Source organism: Falco peregrinus, chromosome 3 (genome assembly GCF_023634155.1).
Source record: "Falco peregrinus isolate bFalPer1 chromosome 3, bFalPer1.pri, whole genome shotgun sequence".
In the NCBI taxonomy this organism is placed as follows: Eukaryota; Metazoa; Chordata; class Aves; order Falconiformes; family Falconidae; genus Falco; species Falco peregrinus.
The window spans coordinates 114958702-114981917 of NC_073723.1; the positions used below are offsets into that span (position 1 = coordinate 114958702).

The following is a 23216-nucleotide window of genomic DNA, read 5'->3' on the forward strand; positions in this document are numbered from 1 at the left end:
TTTCCTATTTCTTTTTAAACACCATCCATTTAAGAATGGTGAAAGCTTGATCAATAAGCAGCACCGACATGGGCTGCCCGGGGTGCTCACGTGCTGTTTCATTAGAGGATGATTGCTCTGCCAACAGCCTGCCACCAGGAGCCCACACTGTGACCAGCGGGGAACAAGCAGCCAAGTTCAAAGCCAGCCCTGCAAACCCACCCGCTGGCAGGGCTCGAGCCGGGAGGGCAAAGGACTAGGGAGCAATGTACATGGCCCACCGGGTGCTGGGGAGACAGCGCTCCTTTTCATGCTCCAATTTAGAAAACAAAATAGCGCTGGCACCCCTGGGGAGCTGCAGGAAACTTCCACTCAAATGGTAGTGAAAAAAAGTTTCAGGGAAGGGAAAAATCAGTGCAAAGGGCAGCTGAGTGGCAGGGGGATGGCAGCGGGGGGACGGGGGCCCGGCTGGCCGATGGACGGGGCGTTGTTCTGCACCTCCCACCCCACCACAGGGGAGAAACGTGCTCGAGCCCCCAGCACTCAGCCAAAATCCCGGTGCTGCAGGCAAAACCTCCTAAAAGTCATCTAAATATGCAACTGCCGTGGGCACGGCTCCTTTGGGCCACGTTGATTTTTTCAGCATCAGCCTCTTGGCTCCCAGCACACCACATTCCTGATGGCCAGGGGCGGTTTCACCCTGCCGCTGACCTGGCTGCAGCCCTGTGGGGATGCTTCAGGCCCTCCTTTTCCAACGTCCTTGGTAATTCTGGGAGCATTCATCTCTGACTGCCCCCAAGAGAGGCCCGAAATTCAGCCACGGCTGAGTGCCTCCTCCTCTTTGGGTATCTGGCAGCTTTACCAGCCAGCTGAGCCCTTTTTGATGGGCAGCAACAGCATTCCAGGCGCCCCGAGCAACTCCTGCTTTGTTAAGCACTGTGCTGTCCTTGGCCAAGAGTTCTGTCAGAGCAGGGGAGGGCAGGAGGAGGCAGGGTCATTGTCCCCAGGGTGACAGCGATAGGAGATGCTCTGCCCCATACAGGGGACTGTCCGGCGCCCTTCCCCAGCGATGCTGCACACAGAGGAGCAGCTCACCGATTCCAGCTCAGACAAGGTCATCCCGGTTTTAGAAAGGGAGAGGTGAAGCACTGAGAGATCTTGTCCTGAGAATACCTCAAAGAATCACCAACAAAACCAAGCAGCTGACCCAGGTCCCCTCTGCTCTTGCCTTACCCGAGGGACCACCCTCCATCCCACCAGCAAATGGGCAATTCTTCACCAGCACTGCCAACGTGGTCTCTTTGGGATTGAAAGTCCTCCCATGACTTTCTTCACCTCCTGGGACTGGATAGAAAGAAGTCACTTGGCCATCAACCCCCAAGTGCAGAGGATCTGGCACATGGAGACATGGGTCCAGCACATGGAGACATGGGTCCAGCACGTGCAGATGCAACACCAGCAACCGCTGACATAGAAGGACAGAGGTAGCACCCATTGCTGGCCATCAGAGGTTTCCTTTTGACTCAAAGGGCTTTGGGCTGCTCAGGGTGGGGAAGATCAATTACCCGCTGCCGTTAATCTGCAGGGACATCCAAGACCACAGATGTATCACAGATAAAAGCTGTTCTGCCTCTTCCAGGAGGAATACCTTCCCTGTCCTGTAAACCTCAAAGACACTGAGAGGGAAGTTAAATTATTAATTTGTTTTTCAAAATTACGTCCTGAGAAAAATATCAAATTTTCTAGCCAGAAGAAAATTCTTTTGGCAGCCTGAGCCCCCGTGAGCTGTTTGGGAGTTCATTTTAGTTGACTGAGTGTGCTTACACATCTGTGATTAGACACTCACTCTACAGATCTTTTTGTTAGCTTCCCTATTTGAAATTCTCCCCAAACTTCCTGAGCAGGATTTTCTTGTCCAACCATTTGTATTTTATATCCGTGCTGAAATACTGCTTTATAAATAGCAAGAGCTTTATCTTGACTCTAACCAGCAACCTCAACTTAAAGCTAAATGCATAATTTACTGCAAATTAAACTTAATGGGACTGGAATAATTATGTTGACTTTTGGAAGTACTTAAGGATAAATACATGATTAGATATTTTGCACACCGTGAGGAAATATTTATTTCTAAATACAAATTCTTCCCATTGAGCCTTTTGATGGAACATTTAGAGGTGACACTATCAGCATATAGATTACAGTACGTTAAGGCTACTTAGATAAATTCCCCCGCTGCATTTGCAGCACTGGAGAGATGGGGAGTCTCCAGCAAAGCGTGGTGGCTGTGCCGCCAGTTTGCTGCACGGGCCTGGGGAGCTTGGCACAGCCCTGGACGTGGCTCTTCAGCCTCTGCTCCCCATGTGCATCTCAGAAGAAGTGCCATGAGCATCCCTGCAGAGCCGGGCTGTCTGTGGCGACAAGTCATCCCACAAGGGAATCCCACTCGGGGACCCTCCACATACTTCTTCCCAAAAAATGAACCAAGCAGCATTGGTACTAACTCATGTTTTCTCCCAAGGGTTTGGTTTTTCATGGAAATGGCTCAATTTCAGGGTTGGCTTTCTTCTTTTTTCCCTCCTGCAAGTCAAAAATTTTGGGAGATTTCAGCAGGAGGAGAATTTGCAAGATCCTTACCAGTAGTTCTTGCCATAAAACCAATGATGACCACAAATTGCTCCTGCTTTTTGCTTGTATTTCAGGCTCCAGCTGCTCTTAGCTGCCCAAGAGGTGAGCAAAACATTTCCAGCAAAACACTTTTCCAATGGGAAATCCCAGCTGGTTGCTGTGCGGGGTTAAGGCAGCCCTGTGTTAACAACCAAAACAGCAGGTAGGGGAAACATCAAGGCAAAATATCTCACCCTCCTCCTCCAGGCTGCAGCTCCCACAGCTGCTGCTCTGCAAGGACATAAATCCCCAGCACGGACCAGGCTGCTGCGGGCATCGCTCCCCACCCGCACAGGTCATCAGGCATCACCCTGGGCTTAAAACAGAGATGATCGGGTGTGGGGGCTCTTTTTTCCTTCAATAATGTTAGCAGAAGGGAGTTTTCCTTTTGCTTTTCCCAAGGGGGTTCCCCATCACAGCCCCCATGAGCAGCACTGCTGAAACACTGGCTGGTCTGGGGTTTTCCTGGATTTCAGGATCATGCTCCAGATGGACACGGGGGCTCTCCATCTCTGCACACACCCCCAGGGCCACGGGCTGGGAATAACCAGGCTGTAACATAAGTGAAACCGGGTGATATCTGCACGGGACAGACTGAATTATGGAGGTGAAACATGGCACATTGGACAGGGGGGCTGGTGTGGCATCCCAGTTTGCCCATTTGGATCGCTTCAGCTCCCAGCTTTGGAGGCAGGCTCTGATGCTGCTGGGAGCACAGAAGTAAGAAATAAACTTAAAAATTAAAAATTTTTACACATGTCCCAATGTGGAGCCTGAGGAGCGCCCCAGAGCACAACGTGCAGTAGACACCCCCCAGTCTGTCCGCCTGTGCCCAGGGCCACATTTTGGTGCCATCAGGACCAATTGCTCACGACCCATCCAGGCTGTTGGGCTCATCTGCAAAGGAAAGCTGGCCGGGACATGGCTGGGACATGGGGCTCTGCCCTCGGGGGTGGCAGTGACAGGCTTGTCCACAGTCCAGGCTCACCAGACAGGCTTGGGAAGCGCTGATGCTCAGCAGGGTCTCTAGAGTCTGAGGATCAGCGAGGGGATGGAGATGATCAGCCCATCCTGAGCCACAGGCAGCACTTGGCCTCGCAGATACATCACAGGCAATAAACGGGCCACTGTAACTAATTGAATTTGGGTTTCGCTTTAATGAATTAATCTGCCAAGGTTAATCTGGAGGGTTTTAACACACCCTTCCCCCAGCCCTGCTTTTGCTCTCAACCTTGATGCAAGACAACTTCTAAAATGCCACATAAAAAGGAACAAGGCAAAACGAGAGGGTGAACGGCCATGAACTGCTGAGAGGGACAGGGGTGGGCTGCCCCAGGTAGGACCCCCATGCCGGGAAGGGAACCACTTCACCTGAAGCACTGAAGAAGAGGGAAAAAGAAGCACTTGCTCTGCCCATGATTCCTTCGGCTGCCTTGGCCGTGTACCTTGGTAACTACAAGGTGGCTCCACTTGGGTGGATGAGATCTGGGTGCCATCCCAGCACTCCCCATGCCCTAAAAACGTACTTGGGTTGCAGGTTCTCCAGGGGCTCTGCTTGCAGACAGACCTTCATGAGCCAAAGATTCCTTGGGTGGTACCTTAAATTCATTTTTCCTGCAGCCCCAAGGAGAGGAGTGCTGATGTGAGGAACAATCCACCCCATTACTGGCTGACCCAGAGAGGCAGAAGGTGGGCAACCTGGGTTTCTCCTGCCCCAGGAAGATCAGCACTTTTCTCCATCTCACAACTTCGTCAGACGTCACACGCTACAGCTGGGTCTTTGCACACAAGTAGCTGCTGTGAGAAACAGGGCCATAGCCAGAGATATGGCATGGGGAACGCCAGCAGGGCAGGAGGGTTGTGGTGGGGTTGGGGAGGACAGATCTGAGCATCCACCAGTATTGCCAGCCCTCCTGGGCGGGAAGACTGGGGGTGATGGGGACAGAGGTTCCCACCTGCCACCTCTGCAGCTACCGTAGGACACCAGCTGTGGGCTGGAGCCGGGGTCCCCCAGCACATCCAGCACTGTCTGTCAGCCCGGATTAGGGAACAGGCCTGTGAATGGAGCAAGAATATCCAGGTCACCTCCAACAATACCATGACATTGGCTTAGGGAAATTATTACCAGCTCTACCAGGGCATGCATGCTGCAGATAACAGCACAAAGGAGGCGTTGAGTTGGCAAGTAATTCCCAAAGGCCAAAAGTTGGGCATTGGACAGTGTATTTGAATTAGTTATTGAAATGCAAAATGCTCCTTTTCAAGTAGCTCTAATCCATCCATGCCTGGCAGAAAGCAGCAGAGACCTGGGCACCTGCGGCTATGCCAAGGCACTCTTGGCTCTGCAGACCAGGAAAAGAGGTAATTCCCTCCATCCCATCCCCATCCTCAGGCTAACCCCGCAACACGTCACTCACCAGGACGTGCTGATGAACCAGAGCTGGGAGAGGAGGGACATCTCCATGGGATGGGCACCTGGATTTGTGGTCCTGCCCCGGCTCCGCAGGATGGTGCCAGTTACCTGTTGGCTCTCTTGGGCTGTCCATGCCTCTTCGAGATGTTGCAGGGATGAAGCAAGGAAGGAAAGAGATGCCACCCACCTCACCGAGCTCCCAGGGCCTCAGAGAGCCACAAAACCCGGTCGCCACCACCCGTCCCCACAGAAACAGCTAATTTTTTTACCTTAATGGGGCACAGCAGAGAAGGGGCAATCCATGGTGGAGCAGGGCCCCAGGGAGCCGCTGCTGTTTCTCTCTTCATTACGGACCAGCCGATGGAATGATGGCTTTCATAAAACCAGGGGGAAAGTTTTTTTTCATCATTAGCAGCCGGCGACAGCGAGTGCCCAATGAGCTGTGGCTGAAACACAGCTTGGGAAGACCAAGGCTCCAGCTCCGGCGGGCAGGGGACCACAGGGAGGAGAGTGACCAGGCACCAAAGATGGAAGAGCCACCAAGCCAGTGGCCAGCCGAGCTGTGTGCCCTGGGGCCAGGCTGCTGCAGGGCAGCCGGGGAAGCTGGACACTCAGAGCCGCACAGCGGTAACTGTGCAGAACCCTCTCCTCTTCACTTTTTCAGCGATGTGAATGTATCAGATGCTTTCCAGTTCGGTTGGTTTCAGGGTGGGCTTTTTTGCACGCAGTCATCCCCATGGATAGCAAGTGGGAAGGGAAAGAAATAGGCAGCAGTGGGATATCGCTGATGGCTTGGGGGCTCCAGAAGCTGCTCCAGCATGGAGCCCCTTCCCCAAGCAGGGGCTGACATGCCCAACCCCCCCACCCCCACCAGGGAACAGGGCACCGGAGGCTGCAGGGGCCAGCCCAGCTCCTGCTCCTTGTTACCCGGGGCACTGCCACTGCTTGAGGCCACCCTGCTCTGTGGGATGGCACCGCGGGACTTGGGGACAAGCTCACCCCCAGGGACACCCCTGCCAAGGGCTGACCCCCAGAGCCCTTCCCAAGTGCAGTTCTTGACTTTAATTTGCATTATCCCCCTTTTCATTATTTATTGGTAAAATGTAATTACTGTATCCTTCACAAACCTTAATTAAAGATGAAAAACAGTCCTGACAAGTAAATTGGTTTTTTTTTTTTCCCCTTGGTCTCCATTAAATTAAGACTCAAGTGTTACTGGAAGTGTTTAATATCACAACACATTTAACTAAAGGCTGCTTTGTAATAAATAAATCACCGAAGACAATGCGGGAGCTTTCTTCTCCTGAAGGCTTTTCTTACAATAGGATTTCATTTTCCAGCTGGGAAATGCACTGAAAGTTTCTTCTTCCTCCGTAACACCTTTTCCACCAATGGAAAAATTCCATCAGAAGTGTTGCATGAAGCTGTGGGCATCGAGGTTGGCTGGCAGAACTCGTCCAGCACAAGCTCTCACCGCGCTGGTATTAGGAGGAAACCCACAACAAAGCTCCACCAGCACCAAGCAACCCCATCATCTCCTCTGCGTGGTGACGGGCGAACACGGCTCCTCTGTGCTGTGAAGATTTGGCAGTCCTGGAATTTAGCCCTGCAAAGGTACTCCCCCAAAACACCCCTGAACAGCAAGACACAGCTGCTACGGAGATCTCTTCTGCAAGCTGGCTGGTGGGTACCTGCATCAGGGCTCCCTGCATCACAGCTCCCAGACCAGAGCCAGCGAAAGAAATCCAGAGGCCATCACAAATTTGGAACATTTATTTATGCAACTGATTTTCTTAAAAGGAAAGAAAGCCAAAAATAATAATAATTAAATTAAAAAAAAACAGTTGACAACAGCTGGATGTGCGTGGTACAATCCACATCAGATGTGTCCCTCCTTCGCCATCCCTCCCTTGGTCCCACCGTACTGTCCTCCCCCATGGTGGAGCTGCCCCATGGTACCAGTCCCTTTGGCAGCAGCTCTTGGACTGCCAGCTTTTGGGGTCACTTTTTTCTGCATATAGACAAAATCTTTCCGATGTGGTGTTTTTCTTGGGGTTTAATTTTTTATTTTTTTATCGTTGTTTTGGTTTTATTTTTTAAAAAAAGCACCACTCCAATCTGTAATTCCAATAAACATTATCCATCTTAAGAACAGTATTTATATTTTTTATATATATTTCTATATATATATTTCTATGTACAGGATGTCCTTGCCTCATGTCATGTGAGCATCTCAGTAGGAGCTGGAGATCAGTTAGCTTTTGCAGCACTTAGATTTCAAAGTCTGCCCTTCATAAAAGATGCCCTAAAAACCCAGAGACGTCCAGCAAGGAGATATAAAAAAAAAAATAATCTTGCTTTTAAAACATATATACAACTCTTCCAGTCTCTGCTGTGTCTTTAGGACTAAATGGGGTTTTTCAATTTTCCTTTTTCTTCTTTCTGTCAACACTTTACCTGTGAAGCACTGCAGGATGCTCCCTCCCTCTGGACCAGAGATAGGATGCAGGTGGTCTAGGCTCCCGCAGGGTCTGGGATGAAGCAGCAGCATCCCTCCAGGCTCCAGGGCTGAACACTGCCAACATCATCCCATTCCCAGGAATTTCAGAGGCTCAGCTCAGCCATTTTCATACAGAACCAAAAAAATTCTGCACCCTGGGACCTCTCTGCACCCACCACACAGCACCTTCCCTGCAGCGCCCTGGGACAGCATGGACACGTCTACAGAGAGATGAAGACTGGGAGAAGGACACTGACCTACTCTAAATCAAGGCTTGCAAGGAGAGTACTGGTGTTACCAGGTACTGGTGTAACTGGACCATTTTGCAGGCTCTGGTGGGGTAAAAAGACTGTCACAAGACAGAATGGGCACATGGCACGCATGGGAAGAAGGGCAATAATGATGTATAGCCCTTGCAATAAGTTACTGTCAGGCCATGTGGATCACTCGGTGAGCACAGGGGAAAGCCAAGTGTCTGGGCAAAACCTCCTGATGCTGATGAAATCCCCATCGCCACCCCTGGGCGTTTGCAAGGCAGCGAGGGGAACATCCTCCGGGGTGAAGAGAGGGCAAAGATTTATCTCCTTGCTCTCCTCCACCCTTGGAAGGTGGATGGTGGATGGAAATACCTCTGGGTGTGCTCACACAGGGCACAGCCATTTTGGCTCTGCAGCCTTCATGCTGCAGCTCGGTCCAGCCAAACGGTGTCTTTCAAAGAAAGCTTTTGTGGTACGGATCCAAACACGACTCCCTGGGGAGAGGGACAACAGCCTCCCAGCAAGTGGGGCGGGGAAGCTTCCCTGCCCCAGGCACATGGGGCTGATGGATGGGGAGCATGGAGGATGGGGGGATGAAGGATGTGGGGCAGGATGAAGGATGGGGTTCCCACATGCAACCTCCAGCGTATTGAGGACCGTTTCTCATCTGTTCTGCTCCAGCCCCCCAAAAAATGACTCTGAAGGGTTCTGTCCGGCCCTCAACACAGAAGCAACCTCCTCTTGGTTCCTCGAGTCTCCAAAGCAGACCCCAGACCTGCATCGCTCTGGCTGCGCCTTCTTGAGGCCATTTGCAGGGAGAGAAAACCCTGACCGCAGCTTTATTACAACCAGGCTGTAAACAAAAACCCCTGTAATAATCACATCAGAAAAAGTGACATCTCACACCTGCCTGCAGCAGGATGAAGCCAAGAAAGTATCAGGTACCTTCAATCACCAGCCCCATATGCTTGTCCCTGCCTGGGTGGCACCAGGGGCGTGGGGACCTCCCCGTGCCCAGCCCTGAAGAGCTGCCATGGCTCTGGGCTTCAGCACAGCTTGCCCCGCAACAACGCCATCACCAAACCCATCACCAAAACCACCCTCCCGCCTCGCCAGCCCCAGCAAAAGCTGAGCAGCATCGATGGACAACTGCCCCGGGTGGCATCCAGGAGCCACATGGGATGGACCCAAACATTGAGGATTTTACTTCTGGGCACCAAAGGTTGTCTCATATGCAGCAATGCAAATGCACAAGGGAAGGGTTAAAAACAGACCTGTGGGCTGGTGCCTTTGGGTCAGCCCAGGAGGAATTCATTGCTACAGATGGAGAAGATGGTGTGGAGATGCCAGGGAACCATCACTTGAAAACCTTGCAAAGGCACCAGGAGGGCTCCGGGTCGGTCCCTGCAGAGGGACATTGCCTGCCCAGTGCCCCCCGCCCCACAGCCTGAGCCCAGGCAGCCACTAAGCCCTGCCCACCCGCCTCCCACCCCCCATCCCTGCTCTGTCCAGGGCTGGATACACAAAGGGTCACAACTCACAGAACTAAAAAAAGCGAAGATCAAACTCATGGTGTGAACGGGCAGAAACTCAAGAGCTCCTCTCAGGCAAAACCTGCCAGCAGCCGTCTGGGCTCCTCGGAAGAGCAGCTCCAATTCCACGCACAATTGAAAAAGCAACATCTCTTCTCCAAATATCCATCCTTCCCTGCTGGGAAATGGCCTTGGCTCCTTCTGTCCTCCTCCTCCCCTCCCTGGCCTCCTCTCCAGCTGCTTTAGAGATGCCCAGGCAGCACCGCAGGGCCACATCCTGCAGACACCGACCCACGGCTGTGACTCAAAGCAATGCAGGGACTGGACGAGTTGTGACATCCATCCTGTGGCCACTCGGACACACTCGGGGCAGGAAGAAAAGATGGAGAGCGGAGGATGAAGATGGGGAGCAGCTGACACATCCCCACATCCTTGCGTTTTTCTTGATCTGATGGGTTTTCTCATTGGGTCCTTTGCTGCTTCCCTCCTCATCGTCAGCACTAACACAACATCTGAGTGCGAAATGCACAGTTGGCATGACCCCTGCGCAAGCCCTTGCCGCCCCTCACCAGGCAAGGTGCTATCTGGTCTCCAGGGACTCCAGATATTCCAGTGCTATGTCGTAGCAGAAATGATACTGCTCCTGTTTGGAGAGAGAAGAGAGGACGCTATGACTCAGAGTAAACGAGCTCCCAAAACTACCCCCACTCAATCCAACAGCCCTAAGGAAAAGCCTATGGGGGGCTCCTAAGGGATGAACACAGGCGTCACCCCTCGCTGGGGGCTGCCTCCCCCTCTTGGCCCCTGTGACAGCCCCGCTGAAACAAAAGCCAGGAGAAAATCTGTTTCTGGCAAACGACACCCGTTGCTGGGGAGGGGGGATGAACCATCCTCCGGATCCAAAGGCACCGCACGTGCCGGATTTCCTGCATTTCTGGGGCACATGGCACCTTTGCCTCCCCCGAAGGACAGACAAGGACTGCGATTTCCCCTTCCCACGGAAATATGGTTTATTCACTACACCAGGGTACAAACCGGGCAGCACCAGTGCAGGGCTCCACCGACCAGCCTCACCCATGTCCGACCACGACCCCCCTCACACAGCGACTGACACGCCTTAACCTGATGGTGGCAGAGCTGTGGGAATGATGGGCTCTGGGGTCAGAGGCGTCTGAAAGAAAATCCCAGGCATGATATCAAGGGGAGTTTTTATTTTTGAGTTCAGCAGAGGCTGCTAACAGGAAGCATGTCCAGGCAAGCATCCATGGTCCAGCTCCGGGATTACCGGAGACACCCTGCCCTGGCTGCCAGGACATTCCTCATCACAAATTCTCTTGCTGCAGATAAAAAAAATGCCATTTTCCATCCCTAGCAGGAATTTGGTCTGGGCGTTTGCTTTGCATGGGCGGGAGGACAGAGATGCAAAGGAAAGTCCCGGAAGCTCTCACTTCCAAAAATCCAAATTTTCCAAGGGAAATGCCAAACAAATGAGCATTTTGGTGCTCAGGTCAAAGTCTGACCTGCCTGCAATGGCTGAGCTGGAGCCAAGGGGTGCAAGTGGGAAAGCTCGTCTCCGATCCTGCAGCAGGACCAGGCTCGCCCTGCCACCCTTCCCCTTTCCCAAGACAGCTACGGACTGTGTCAGCATCTTCCTAACCTTTGCTCTCCCTCTAGCTGGCTCCCCAGCTGCACAAAGGGAAAGCCCCGTGTGCCCGGCTCCTGGTTTTATAGCAAAAAATCACTGAAATCGGGCTTGCGAAGGCAGCCTCATCCATCCTTGGGCTCCTTTACGTGATCTGTTCTTGTGCTCTCCTGTCCTCGTACAACTCGCAGCTCAGAAAACTGCAGTGGAGCTCAGACCTTGGAAGTGACCATCCGCATGAGATGTTGCTCCTCGGAGCATCCGACAAGCAAAACCAGCCAGAGCGGGGAAAAGAAACCAACTATATCAAGTTTCTGATGCTGCTGCAAGTGCTGGGACATCAGGTGGGAGCATTCCAGGTGCAACAGCAGGGAGGGAAAGGGGAGAGCTTATCTCCCCAGATCCCCAGCAGCAGCACAAGGATTGCAGCTTGACCACCAGCATGAAAATCCTGTTATTCCCCACACAGGTGGGCAGCTGCTCAGGGAGTGGGCAGCGGGGAAGGGCTTCAAAGCAAGGAAGCTGCGACAGCTTAGATTAAAAGCACATAATGCTTTCTAGATTAAGAGAAGGGATTGCTTTCATTTATCATCATATAAAAATAAAGCCCACAAGCAAACAGAGGAGGAGGATGCACAGGCAACAGGAAACTGCTACGTGTTAGCTGCTCTCTGCTGGGCTGTGGCTCTTTATACCAGGCGAGGATCTGGCCCCCCAGTGACTCCAGTAGATTGGGATTCCCAGAATAGATGGTTCAGGTTCATTTGAGGCTGGAGGACGCTTGTGCCCTGATGTGAAATGTTGCCTTTTTTTAATACCTTTGCAATTTAGCCCAGTGGGTCCTGGTGGCTTCATGCTTGTCACATCATCTTTCCATTATCTGCATCCATTCCTCCCTCACCTTCTCCTCCACTTTAATTCCTAATGCAAATCACATCCCCTCCTCGAAACCATTTCATTTTGTAACTTAGGGATTTTAAATCCAAATAGGGTAAACGTTTCCAGCTGATCTGCTTTTAAAACATTATGAGGCACCTGGATTTCTCCACCACGGGGATGACCACGCATCTGCTTCATCCCCTGTCCCCTGATTGAGGGCCTGAAATAGGGCACGGGCTTTTCACCCTGACCCGCTGCCACCTCCAGCCTCCTCACCGTGAAATGTGAGTCCATTGCTGCTCCCAGCAGCTTGTCCACTAATTAATTTCACTCAAAATAGAGTTCCCTTTTGTATTTCCAACAGGAATTTGTCTGACTCCACCTCAGAGCTCTCGGCACCACAAACCCTCCAAAGAACTACAATTACATCCTGTGAATTAATGTGAACCTGCCTTATTACCCCTGGGAAGGACTGCCAACAAGCCCGGCGCCGACACCAAGGGCATGTCGGCACAGCGAGATGAAGGCAAGCCCAAGGCTGCTTTCAAGAGCTGCTGTCTCACCTCCCCGCCCGCCCCAGCCCGCGGCACGGTGCTGGCACACTCCCCGAGACACACTCTGCATGAGGATGCCCATAATGCGAATTAGGATTTGGGATGGAAAAGGAGGTCTTCTGGGAGGTGGGCATCCCCCAGCACCTCTCCCCTCTGCTGGAGGGATGCACCAGCAGCCAGGGCAGACGCCGGCGGTGCCTGCTGCTTACCAAGGTCTCTACCATGTTTGGCTTGTAGTTGCGGAGGGTCTTTGCAGCATAGAAAACATCCGCCATGTTGTGGCACTTGATCATCTCCAGGATCATGGTGGAGGCACAGAATGTGCCGCTCCGGCCACCTCCGTTCCTGGTGGGAGAAACACACGTGTCATTGGTGAGAAGGTGGCATTAGAGCATCTTCCTGCTCCCTCTAATTCCTCCTTCCTCTACCCACCCCTGCATCCCAGGAGATGTTCCAGAGCAGAGGCTCGTACCCCACAGACCTTCCAAACTGGAGGACCTGAAACAGAGCCACGTGGCTGCAGGAGCTGTGATCCTGCCCTCCAGTCCCCACAAGAGCCACAACAGAGCATGAAAACACCTTTTTGGACCATCAAGGCTGGGTCTTGGACATCTGGACTCAGTTTCCAGCCCTGCCATGGACCAATTCCTCATGTGACCTTGAGGAAACCACTGTGACCCTCTACCATCCTCTTGCATCTGCAGGGTGACCCTGGGCTGGTGAGCTGTTGGGTAGCGCTGGCTGGAGGAAGGTCTGACCCAGCACACAGCTCACTGGATGCCTCCCCCATCCTGGGCTGAAACCATCCTGCACCACCACGTCTGATCCCTGGCAGCAAAGGGGAGCGGGGAGGGGAGGAGAGAACATGGTGCCAGTGTTGTAAAAGCACGTTCTCAAATTATCCTTCCGTTAATGAAGACGGACGAGGCTGTTAATTGATTTTTGATTAAAGGCTCTCCTGCTGTCTGTACCAATCTGCGAACGTGCTAGGTCCCATTCGAGGAGAGCATGCACGGGTGTGTGTGTGAGCCCAGCCCAGCTGGGAGGAGGGGGATGAAGAGCACGTCCACCTCGATGAGAAGCAAGCGGTGGGAGCTGCGCAGCTCCTGCCACATCCCTTTGGAGCCCGTCACTCACGGGATGTGGTGAGGGGGCTGGGATCCTCTGCAAGGCAGGCGCTGGTGTGAATGGCAGGGCTGCCGAGCATCCATCTCGGGGAGGAGGTTTGACATGGTGACCACAAGGTGCCTCACCCAAAACCCACGTTGTGGGAAAGGCAGCACTATCTGGGGACAAAGCCATTCCGGTGAGGGTTTTTTAGAGGATTTCCAAGAACTGTGGACACGTAAGCTGGTGGCATCTCCCCCACCACCACAGCCCGCTCCTCCCCAGCTGACACTCACAGGCAGTGCACCACGGTCCTGCCATCGCCACTTTCTTTCTGCCACCTCTCCACTTGGGCCAGGAGGTGCAGGAAGGACTTCTTGGAGTCTGGGGTGTCCCGATATGCCGACCACCGCAGGTACTGGAAATGTCGGACCATCAGGTGCCCCTCCTGCAACTAGAAAAACAAACCTCATCAGCTTGAACCCATGGTCTGCCCTCATTTGCCTCCACTGGAGGTGTGATGGAGGACAAGAGAGGTTTGCCACGCATCAACAGTAGAGGAAGAGAGGAAAACCCTTTCCCGATGCTTTAAGATGGTGGTTCAGCCCTTTCCGCTGCAGCTCGCACTTGTTCCACCTCCCCATCCCACCCAGGGGAAGCTCCACTGACACGGTTTATCCTAACTCACAGCATCTTGGGCTGTCTGTCACCCAAGCCCTGTTACCAGACCCCTTAGCCTCCCCAAGGCTTCTCCATCACATCCTCGTCTTGCACGCAGAAGATCCCAGGGGATGTGGTTTTGTTGTGTTTGCTCTAAACCAGGAGGCTGATGAGAAGCTGCCAACCACAGAGGCGGGAAGCGGTGGAAGTACGCCTTAATACCCTGGTAATCTGGTTAGTTTTGAAATCTAATCTGGTTAGCAGGCTCCAGGAGGAAAATTACGTCCGTAAAGCTAAATGAGGCCAGGCTTTAGCCAGGCAGATGTGGGGCTCTTGCTCCGAAGTGCTCAGGGCACCAGAAGTACCTGATGGGATGAAACCACAGGTCACACACCCCAGCCGCATCTCAGGGCTTCGTGGCACACATGTCAGGAGCGCTGAAGGAGAAAAGGATGCAAATGGGGGATCCTCAGCTCTGGAGGGCTCCAGCCACCCAGTTTCAGATGCCTGATGAGCAGGATGAGCACCAAAGCATCTCCAGCCAGCAGGCTGTGGCTCTGCAGGGAGTCCCGCCTGGGGAGGGCATTGGGGGCATTTGGTGCCCACTCCAACCAGCACACCCCACACGCACGGGGGCTTCCCTGAACCTTTCCGGGAGTCAGTGATGTGGCTGGGACGGGCTGACCTCCCCAGGCTTGTCACTGCTTCCAGCTGGAAGCCAGGAAGACAGAGGGAAAAGGTGAAACAAAAAAGTGAAGTTAAACAGGAGAAAAACCCCTCTGACAGCCATGAAGGAAAGCTCTGGGATGCGTTCTGAAGCTCAGGTGAAAGCTCTGTCTGGCTCTGGAGGACTTCTGACACCCCACAACGCCCAGCTCCCCTCCAGACAGCGAGACTTGTCAAGAAGCGGCTCCAGACGTTTACCAGCACTCCTCCAGCGATCTGCTCCCTGGGGAAGTCTCTTCTTAGATGCAGAGATTTCACTCGCGCTGCATTTTAATTTAGCACGGAGTTATGTTCTACCACCTGAGAGCAAAGCACATTTTTTTTTGTGTTGACACCCAGGAAATGCCAGATGCTCCCACTGGGAGCTCAAACCAAAACCCTCTTTGTTTTAAGAGTCCAGATAATCAGGATTTATCTTCTCTGACCCCAGGTCCCGGGCCAAAGCGCCCTTCCCAGCCAGGCCACCAGCCAAGCCGTACACTCTCTTCCAAGCTCTCTAATTCCCATCTGCCCAGTGACCTCCAGTAGGACGCTGGGCTCAGCCTCTTGGCAACCCTTGGGAGATTTAAGGATCTCAAGAATGCCAGCTCTTCCCATCTGGCTTTTGCAGTTAAACCAGCTTTCTTTTCTGCGTATTCTACACCCAGGTGCGCTGTTCATCGCTGTCCCTTCCCGCTTTCACTACGTTTCTCCTTGTTCGAAGGCAAGCTGAACCAGCCAAGCGCCAATGCAGCAAGGACAACAGGTGAAAACCTGCATGGATCTTCTCGCCCTGCAGGAAAAGGTCTCTGCTGGTCCCAGGGGAGCTGCTGTGCCCATGTGGGGAGTCTCCATCCTGTGATATGTACGTGGCAGGGCAGAGATGGACCTCCAGGCAGGATGAGAAAAGTCTTCTTACAGAGTTATCTAAAATCCCGCAGGGAGCTGTGAACTCCGGAAAGGTTGGATGGAGCCAATGACAATTTTACAGCCACCATTCTGCCACGAGGAAAGCTGGGCCTGCATCCTCTGGAGGAGCTGGGCTGGGCTGCAGAAGACACCAGCATCTACAGCACCACTCAGTCAGTTTATATGGAAAATTACTCGGCCAAGCAATGACAAGCTCTGGGACAGCGTGGCCTCACTAGATGTATCATCCTTCTGGCTCTCCAAAGGTCTTTGTTCACATAAAGCAGCTCTTCCTCAATGCAGAGGCTGACAAAAGCGATCCACTCCCTGCACAGGCGCTCCCCCAGCCCTGACCCCTGCACTGGGAGATGCCTGGGGGGCACCTGGGCGCACACACAGGCATGCACGGAGCCCCCCAACCACCCTTCACTGACATGAAGCCAGAGGAGAGACCCTCACCCGTGTGATGTTCTGGACTCGGAAGAGACGGGACACAATGTCCTCATCCGCCGCTCCGGAAACGTACTCCACCTCCATGGGGCCGTACTGCTGGAGCCCCGGCTCAGGCCAGTACTGCAAACAGGGCTGCGGAGAGAAGAACAGCTCACCAGGACTGGGAACATGTACAGGGACACGGGGAAATGGCATCATGCATCACAGGCAACGTGGAGTGGAACGGAGCAGTTGGTACTGGACACCGAGGGGCTGTTGGCACAGGGGGTGGCCCCAAGATGGGACACTGGACCCATGATGCTGTTGCTCACTCAGGACCCATGGCACACTGATGGATGGAGGATCCTTCAGCTTGTTGTGGGATCAAAGCTGAAAGGTCAGGTCCACCCCCCAGTATCCACATAGCCCTCTCCCCACTGCACGAACAGAACAGCTGATGCTCCTGGAGATGGACCTTGGTGGTCCAGAATGATGCAGGATGGACCCTGCCCCAGCAAGCAGAGACCTGACCCTGCACAATGACGGAGCAGGGCTTGGCTGCTCCAAGTCCACCCTGGAACCCCACTGGCTTTAGAAGCTGCTCTGCCATCAGCAACAGCAACGTGGGGTGACAGAGACCCTCGCCCCACGGCCAGGACATCCCACCAAGCCAAAGCCACCCCAGGCTGCAGCCCAGCAAAGGGCTGGGGAGTGACTCCTGCTCCCCCGCCGCGCGTCCAGCACAGCACTGATGGATGCCTTGGTCCAAGGGTCACGGATGCGATTGTTTTCACACCATGACAGCTGGGAAACCAGCATCGACACAAAATATATGATATTTGTCACCGCACTTTAACAGGGCATTTACCATTTCAGGTCATCTAACGGCTTGGGCCTAACTGCATGGCAAATGTCTTTGAGAAATAATTGGTTATTAATAGGGGCTATAAATCTCCACAATCTCCAAGCCTTCTAGACTCAGAACTATAATTTGGATATTAAAAATTCCTTCAGCAAGACACAAGTTCAAGTGAGGGATATACCCTCCAAGTCACCTTTCAGAGCTGCCTGCTATAAAGGCTGATTTATTACCTGTTGGTCCTAAACTGGTAAACATTTAAGATCCAGCTAAATATTGTAACACAGACATCCCTGAAGAATAGACATCCAGAGAGAGAGGGAGGGCTGACTAATGAAGAAAAATAGCAGAGCCCCGTCAGACCGTGCCAGGGGACAGCGGCCACTGCAGGGGATGGGGACCTGGGTGAGGATGGCACAGGAGCGGTGAGCTCCTGCGAGGCTGAAGGGCATTTCTGGACTATGGAATGAAAGAACAGGATAAGAGAGAGAGAAATTAAATCAGTTTTGCTGTCTCCTTCCCCGCCGTGGTCCACTGCAGCTGGGCGGGACAGTCAGACGGTGGCACTGCTGTAGGGCTGGGTTTTTGAGGGGGCACTTGGTCCCTAGCAGGTATCTTGGTGCACACGAGGGTAAACATGAATCCAGATGAAAAACACAGGTGGGAGCGAGCATCGGTCACCCTGCCCTAGCTGGACCTGCCCACTGCTGGGGCAACGCAGCTGCTCTCCTCCGCAGCCACCTTGCTGGCAGAGCCCTTCCACCCTCCCACCTCCAACACCTCTGCACACGGGGAAGCCAGGCAGGTCTGTCCTGTCGGGACCTGCCCGCAAGGCTCCGGGCAGCCCCCGCTGCCAGCCAGGGCTCAGTGCAGCAATGTGCCAAGCCCCGTCCTCGTGCTGGGACCAGAGAGCCTGCTCGCCCATGACAGAGCCACCCTTGGGTGCTGGGTCTGCACCAACACCCTCTGCTCTGGGCTTGCAGAGAAACAGAGAGGCACAGCCACCACCAGAGCCCCCTTCTCACACCTTCAGTCACACCGTCCTGCAGAGGGGCTGGCACTGAAAACAGAACGGAACAGTTCCATCGGAAGGGCCCCACAAGGGTCCAGCATCTGGTCCAACTGCCTGAACAATTCAGGGCTGACCAAGGGTTAAAGCATCCCATTAAGGGCATGGTCCAAATGCCTCTTCAACACTGACAGGCATGGGGCATCACCCACCCCTCCAGAAAGCTTGTTCCAGGGTTTGACCACCCTCTCGGTAAAGAAATGCTTCCTAATGCCTGCTCTGACCCTCCCCTGATGCTGCAGAGAGCAATGAGGTTGCCTCCAGCCGCCTTCTCTCCAAACCAGACAAGCCCAGCGTCCTCCTCCGCTCCCCAGAGGACATGGCCCCCAGCCCCAGCACCAGCTCTCTTCACTCCTCTGGACGCACACAGCAAGGCTCATGGACAGAAACATTCCTGATGAAGTCGCAAATGTCACAAGGGCTAATCCAGAGAGGGGGTTGTCACTTGTACCGAACTAGGTGTTGAAGACTTCTGGGCTTGTAACACAGTCTCCAGCAGTGAATACCCACGTCATTCCTCACTCAGATTTCCTATGGCAGTGGTCTCCACAGTGGCATGTGTGAGGCAATCCATCGAGATGCAGGAAGGAAATACTTGAACTTCTATTTATTTTCATTCTATTTATCTTTTTCTCATCCAGAGAAGGTATATTCTCAACACCAAATTACTTGTTTACAACATGTTGTAATGGGACAGGGAGCACCCACGAAAATCTCTCGTCCCACATGGAGACTTGCTGCTTATCTTGCAGCAAAGGGTTTAAAAGAGCTGCCGAACTTAAAGGAGTTTTATTTTACAAAAAGACAAGTGTTGCAAACTTGCTGATGACCAGTTGCTCTCAGTAGCGTGCTACCTAGCTGATCTTGCCCAAAAAATAAACACACCTAATTTAAGGTGCCCTTTCAAGGTGAAGGTGCTGCTTGGACAGTAAGTGAGAAAAGTAACTTTGAAAAAGTGCTTTTTCAAATAAATTCATGCTATGGAAAAAGCATTTCCTAAAAAAACCCAAAAGCAACACAGGCTGACACCAGGCAGATGGCCATTGACCAGCCAAGAAAACCCTTTGCATAAGCAGTGGATGGATTGAAAAGCAAGTATGGGGCTTTAATAAGCACAGCCGGCGATGCGCTTCTTCCATTTGCATCTCCACATCTGCGTGGGGAATTCTGTTCAGCAGAGACAGCCATTAAAACCAAGTATCAAAATAAACTGGACTTGGAATGAGCCCTTCCGATGGCTCTGTCACAAAGTGCTAAACCAAAGTTTTCAAAACTAATGAAGCGTAGGCAATCACAGAGCCCCTGCTATAAAATACTGGTATTATTAATGGTATTTTTTTTTTTAGCAAGAGCAAAAAGGGAGGTTGACCATTAATACATTAAAACAAAAAAATGTCTCTAAATATTGTTCATCTTTATTGCTTGCCTTGTAAATTTATACTGCCTGCGTACACCTTACAGGGTACCTAATATATTAGTACAGGAGAACGTACGTATGATTTATAAATATACGCAATATATATAAATAAATACCCATATATTGGGGGGGGTGTATGCTCAAAAATCTTCTACTGATAGGAGTGTGCAATCAAAAAAATTCTCTTAAACAGCAGCCAGCAATGACAAGATGGACCTTTCCTTCCCACGACGCTCTCCAGGAAGACCCTCAGCCACAGTCCAGCTACTGCACTGACTGTCACAGAGTCATAGAAACATTTAGGTTGGACAAGACCTTTAAGATCATCAAGTCCAACCATCAACCAAACACCACCAAGCCCATCAAGTAAACCGCATCCCTAAGCACCACCGTCTACACATCTTTTAAAGACCCCCAGGGTTGGTGAGCCCACCACGTCCCTGGGCAGCCTGTTCCAGTGCTTGACAATCCTTTTGGTGATGAAATTTTTCCTAATATCTAACCTAACTCTCCTCTGGCACAGCTTGAGGCCGTTTCCTTTGTTACCGTGTTTCTCCTCACATCCAGTAAAGCACGGAGATTCTCCTTAGCCATTTGTTTGTTGCTAATCCACTTATAGAAACACTTTTTATTGTCTTTTATGGCAGTAACCAGATTGAGTTCTAGCTGGGCTTTGGCCCTTCTAACTTTCTACCTGTCCAACCTCATGACATCCTTGTTGTCCTCCTGAGTCACCTGCCCCTTCTTCCCTAAGTTCCAGGCAAAGCTCTCTGTTCAGCCAGGCTGGTCTTTCCCGCTGGCTCGTCTTTCAGCACATGGGGATGGCCTGATCCTGTGCCTTGAAGACTTCCTTCTTGAAGCCTGTCCAGCCTTCCTGGAGCCCTTGGCCTTTGGGACGCCCCCCCAAGGGACTCTGTCAGCCAGGTCCCTACAGATGCCACTGTCTGCCCCCAGGGAGTCCAAGGGAGCAGTTCTGCTGATCCCCTTCCTTACCGCTCCAAGAATCAAAAAATTCTTATCTAAATTTCGTGATTGCTGAGCCCCAGATAGCCTCCAACCATCATGTCACCCACCAGTTCTCCTCTTCTGGCAAACAGCAGGTCCAGAAGGATGTTTCCCTCACTGGCTCCCTCAGCAGCTGAGTCAGGGAGGTCTCTTCCACACGCTCCAGGAACCTCCTGGGCTGTTTCCTCTCCACTGGATTGCATTTCCAGCAGACATCTGGGAAGTTGAAGTCCCCCGTGAGGACAAGAGCTAGCGATCCTGAGACTTCTCCCAGCTCCTTACAGAGTGTTTCATCAGTCTCTTCACCCTGGTTGGGTGGTCCATAACAGACCCTCACCAGGATATCTGCCTTGTTGGCCTCCCCCTGGTTCTTACCCAGGAACACTCAACCATCATCATCACTACCATCACTCGAACAACACCATCATCAAGCTCTGGGCAGCCCAATCAGTCCCAGCTGCTGGTGCTAGACGGGGCCTTCCAACGATGCTGGTCACACAAGTTTGCTCACTTCAGCGCGTCCACGGGCAGATGGCTTCATTAAACATGAGCCTGATATCAAAGCGACTCCTCGGAGTCAGCATACGAGCTCGGAAGCTCGTTGGGGCCAGCTCTGCCTCCTCTCCCAGCAAACCTCCACAAGGAGGACGTCATCCCAGGACATCCCTCAATGCTCAGGGTCTGCTCAATGTCACCCCACAAAGGTCCTTCGGAGCACGTGGCATTAGCTCAGCATGGAGGGACGCGTGGGCGCGCTCCATAGCTCTGCATGTGCTCAGCATATTTATATATATAAATAAATACCAGCTTATTTACACACCAGTCAGTACCAGTGCCGCATCCATCTGCATCCTGGTGACGAATGGTACAACTGCTGTTTTGGGTCATTTACATCGAGTATCTGATCTCAACTCATAAAATAAACCAGCTAATGAAGTCTTCTCCAGACATCCATTAAGAGTATGTAACGCTAATTTTATGTAAAAATCCAGTAAGATTCCTCATTGAATTAACATTACAGACCTGTAGCAGACTTTTACATCCACTCTGCTGGCAGCAAAGGTGCTCGAGGCATCCCCCTGGGAGCAATGCACCGGGAGAGCGAAGCGAGGTGAGGCTAAGCATGGCCCCCGACTCCCTGGCTTCTGTCCCCTCTCCCCCAGGTGACACCCCTCCTCCAGCCTGGCAGACTTGCACATCCCACCACACCATAAAACCCGCAGGACAGCTCCTTTGCAGCAGGCTGATTTATAAAGCAGCCTTCACAAGCCACCGGTGCCCTCGGAAGATGAAAGCAGGAATCCCCTGCGCCTCACTGTCCCCTTTGTAAAAGGAGGATAAAAACCAGTTATTTATAATGACAAGGTTATACTTGTCATCAACCTCGTATCTCCCTGGGTCATCCACAAAGATTAGGGTACAGTGAAGCAATGGCAACGCAACACCGGGAGGCTGGTTTGCTGCTGAACGCATCTTTGGTTCCAGCTGGCCAGCCCTCTGCTTACAGGGGATAAATACTGGCTGCTGCAGCCAGTCCCATCTCCCCTTGCAGAGAAGAAGGAGCTGAGCGAGCAAGGCAAGGGCGGCGGTACTGCCAAGGTGGTGGGGACAGAGCAGGACAAGGCCACCCGCGGGGCTGGTGCAGTCCCCAGGGCGGCAGCACTCACCCAGGCAGAGTTGGACTGGTTGAGCTGGTTGAGCATGACAATGGAGGTGCAGCCGTAGTCGTACACCAACCGCCAGAAGTCGGTGGTGGTGTTCTGCAGCGGGTGCAGGGTGACGATGAAGGCAGCGCTCTTGGTGTAGCTCTGCAGAGACGGAAGACAAGCACCATTAAGGACAGCACTGAATTCATTGCTATCGCACCCCAAAAAAAGCCAGGAGATGAGTGGCACCAAAGTCATCTCCGTGCTGGAGCAGAGCTGGCCTCCCTGGCACAGCCTCAGTCCCTCCATGCCCTGGTGCTGGGGAGATTCTGTAACACCAGGTCTAAGCCTTCCCTGCTCTCGGTCAGGATGAAAGTGCTGGCTTCCCGCTCTCACAGGGAAGGGCGTTTTGTACAACGACCAGGGAAAAGATGCCACCTTTGAGCCAAGAACAAGCAGAAGCCGTGGCTGCAAGGTGGCCCCAGCCCCCAGCTCTGGGCTGAATGAAACCATCACCCACAGCATCACCCCCCCACAGTGCCCCAACACCACTGGGCACCGAGAGCAGCGGAGACAACCATTGACACGGGCTCAGTGTTTTTGGGGGGAGAAAAGGAAACCCCTAAGCAAAAGATCCCTAGAGACTACAAGAAAGAAAGGGGCCGGGGAGGGAGGGAAGATGATTACTGTATTTCTCATTTGTGCTTCGATCGAGATTTGTACCCTGGGCCATCCTGACACTGGCTTGCCAAGGGACTGGGAGCCCACAGCTTAGCTCAGCGCTGCATCAATCAGACTTTTCAATTTACACACTTTAGCTCAAGCCTCTTCAGATACAGGAACAGAGCAGAAAATGTTCTGTGCCTGCGAATTAGCACAGCTCTCCGCTAACAGGGAGTCCCCTGGCTGCTGCAAAACCCCCTCATTTAGCTCCTGGAAATGCCTTTATTGGACCTTTCCTCCTGCCCTGTCCATGGGGCGGTG

At 52.7% G+C, this 23216-nt stretch overlaps 1 protein-coding gene across 4 annotated transcripts in view; it reads right to left on the reverse strand.

The window, feature by feature from the left end:
* Positions 1 to 6816: 6816 nt before the first annotated feature.
* The window catches only part of PTPRU (protein tyrosine phosphatase receptor type U), a 70852-nt gene continuing 54452 nt past the window's right edge, over positions 6817 to 23216 (reverse strand). For all 4 annotated transcript variants that reach the window (XM_055798450.1, XM_055798453.1, XM_055798451.1 and 1 more), the window contains 5 exons: positions 22254 to 22394; positions 16264 to 16389; positions 13827 to 13984; positions 12633 to 12768; positions 6817 to 9991 (listed from right to left, as the gene is read on the reverse strand). In XM_055798450.1, coding sequence (XP_055654425.1) covers positions 9929 to 9991; positions 12633 to 12768; positions 13827 to 13984; positions 16264 to 16389; positions 22254 to 22394 — 624 coding nt within the window. In that variant the 3' untranslated portion in view covers positions 6817 to 9928. The remainder of the gene's footprint in view (positions 9992 to 12632; positions 12769 to 13826; positions 13985 to 16263; positions 16390 to 22253; positions 22395 to 23216) is intronic.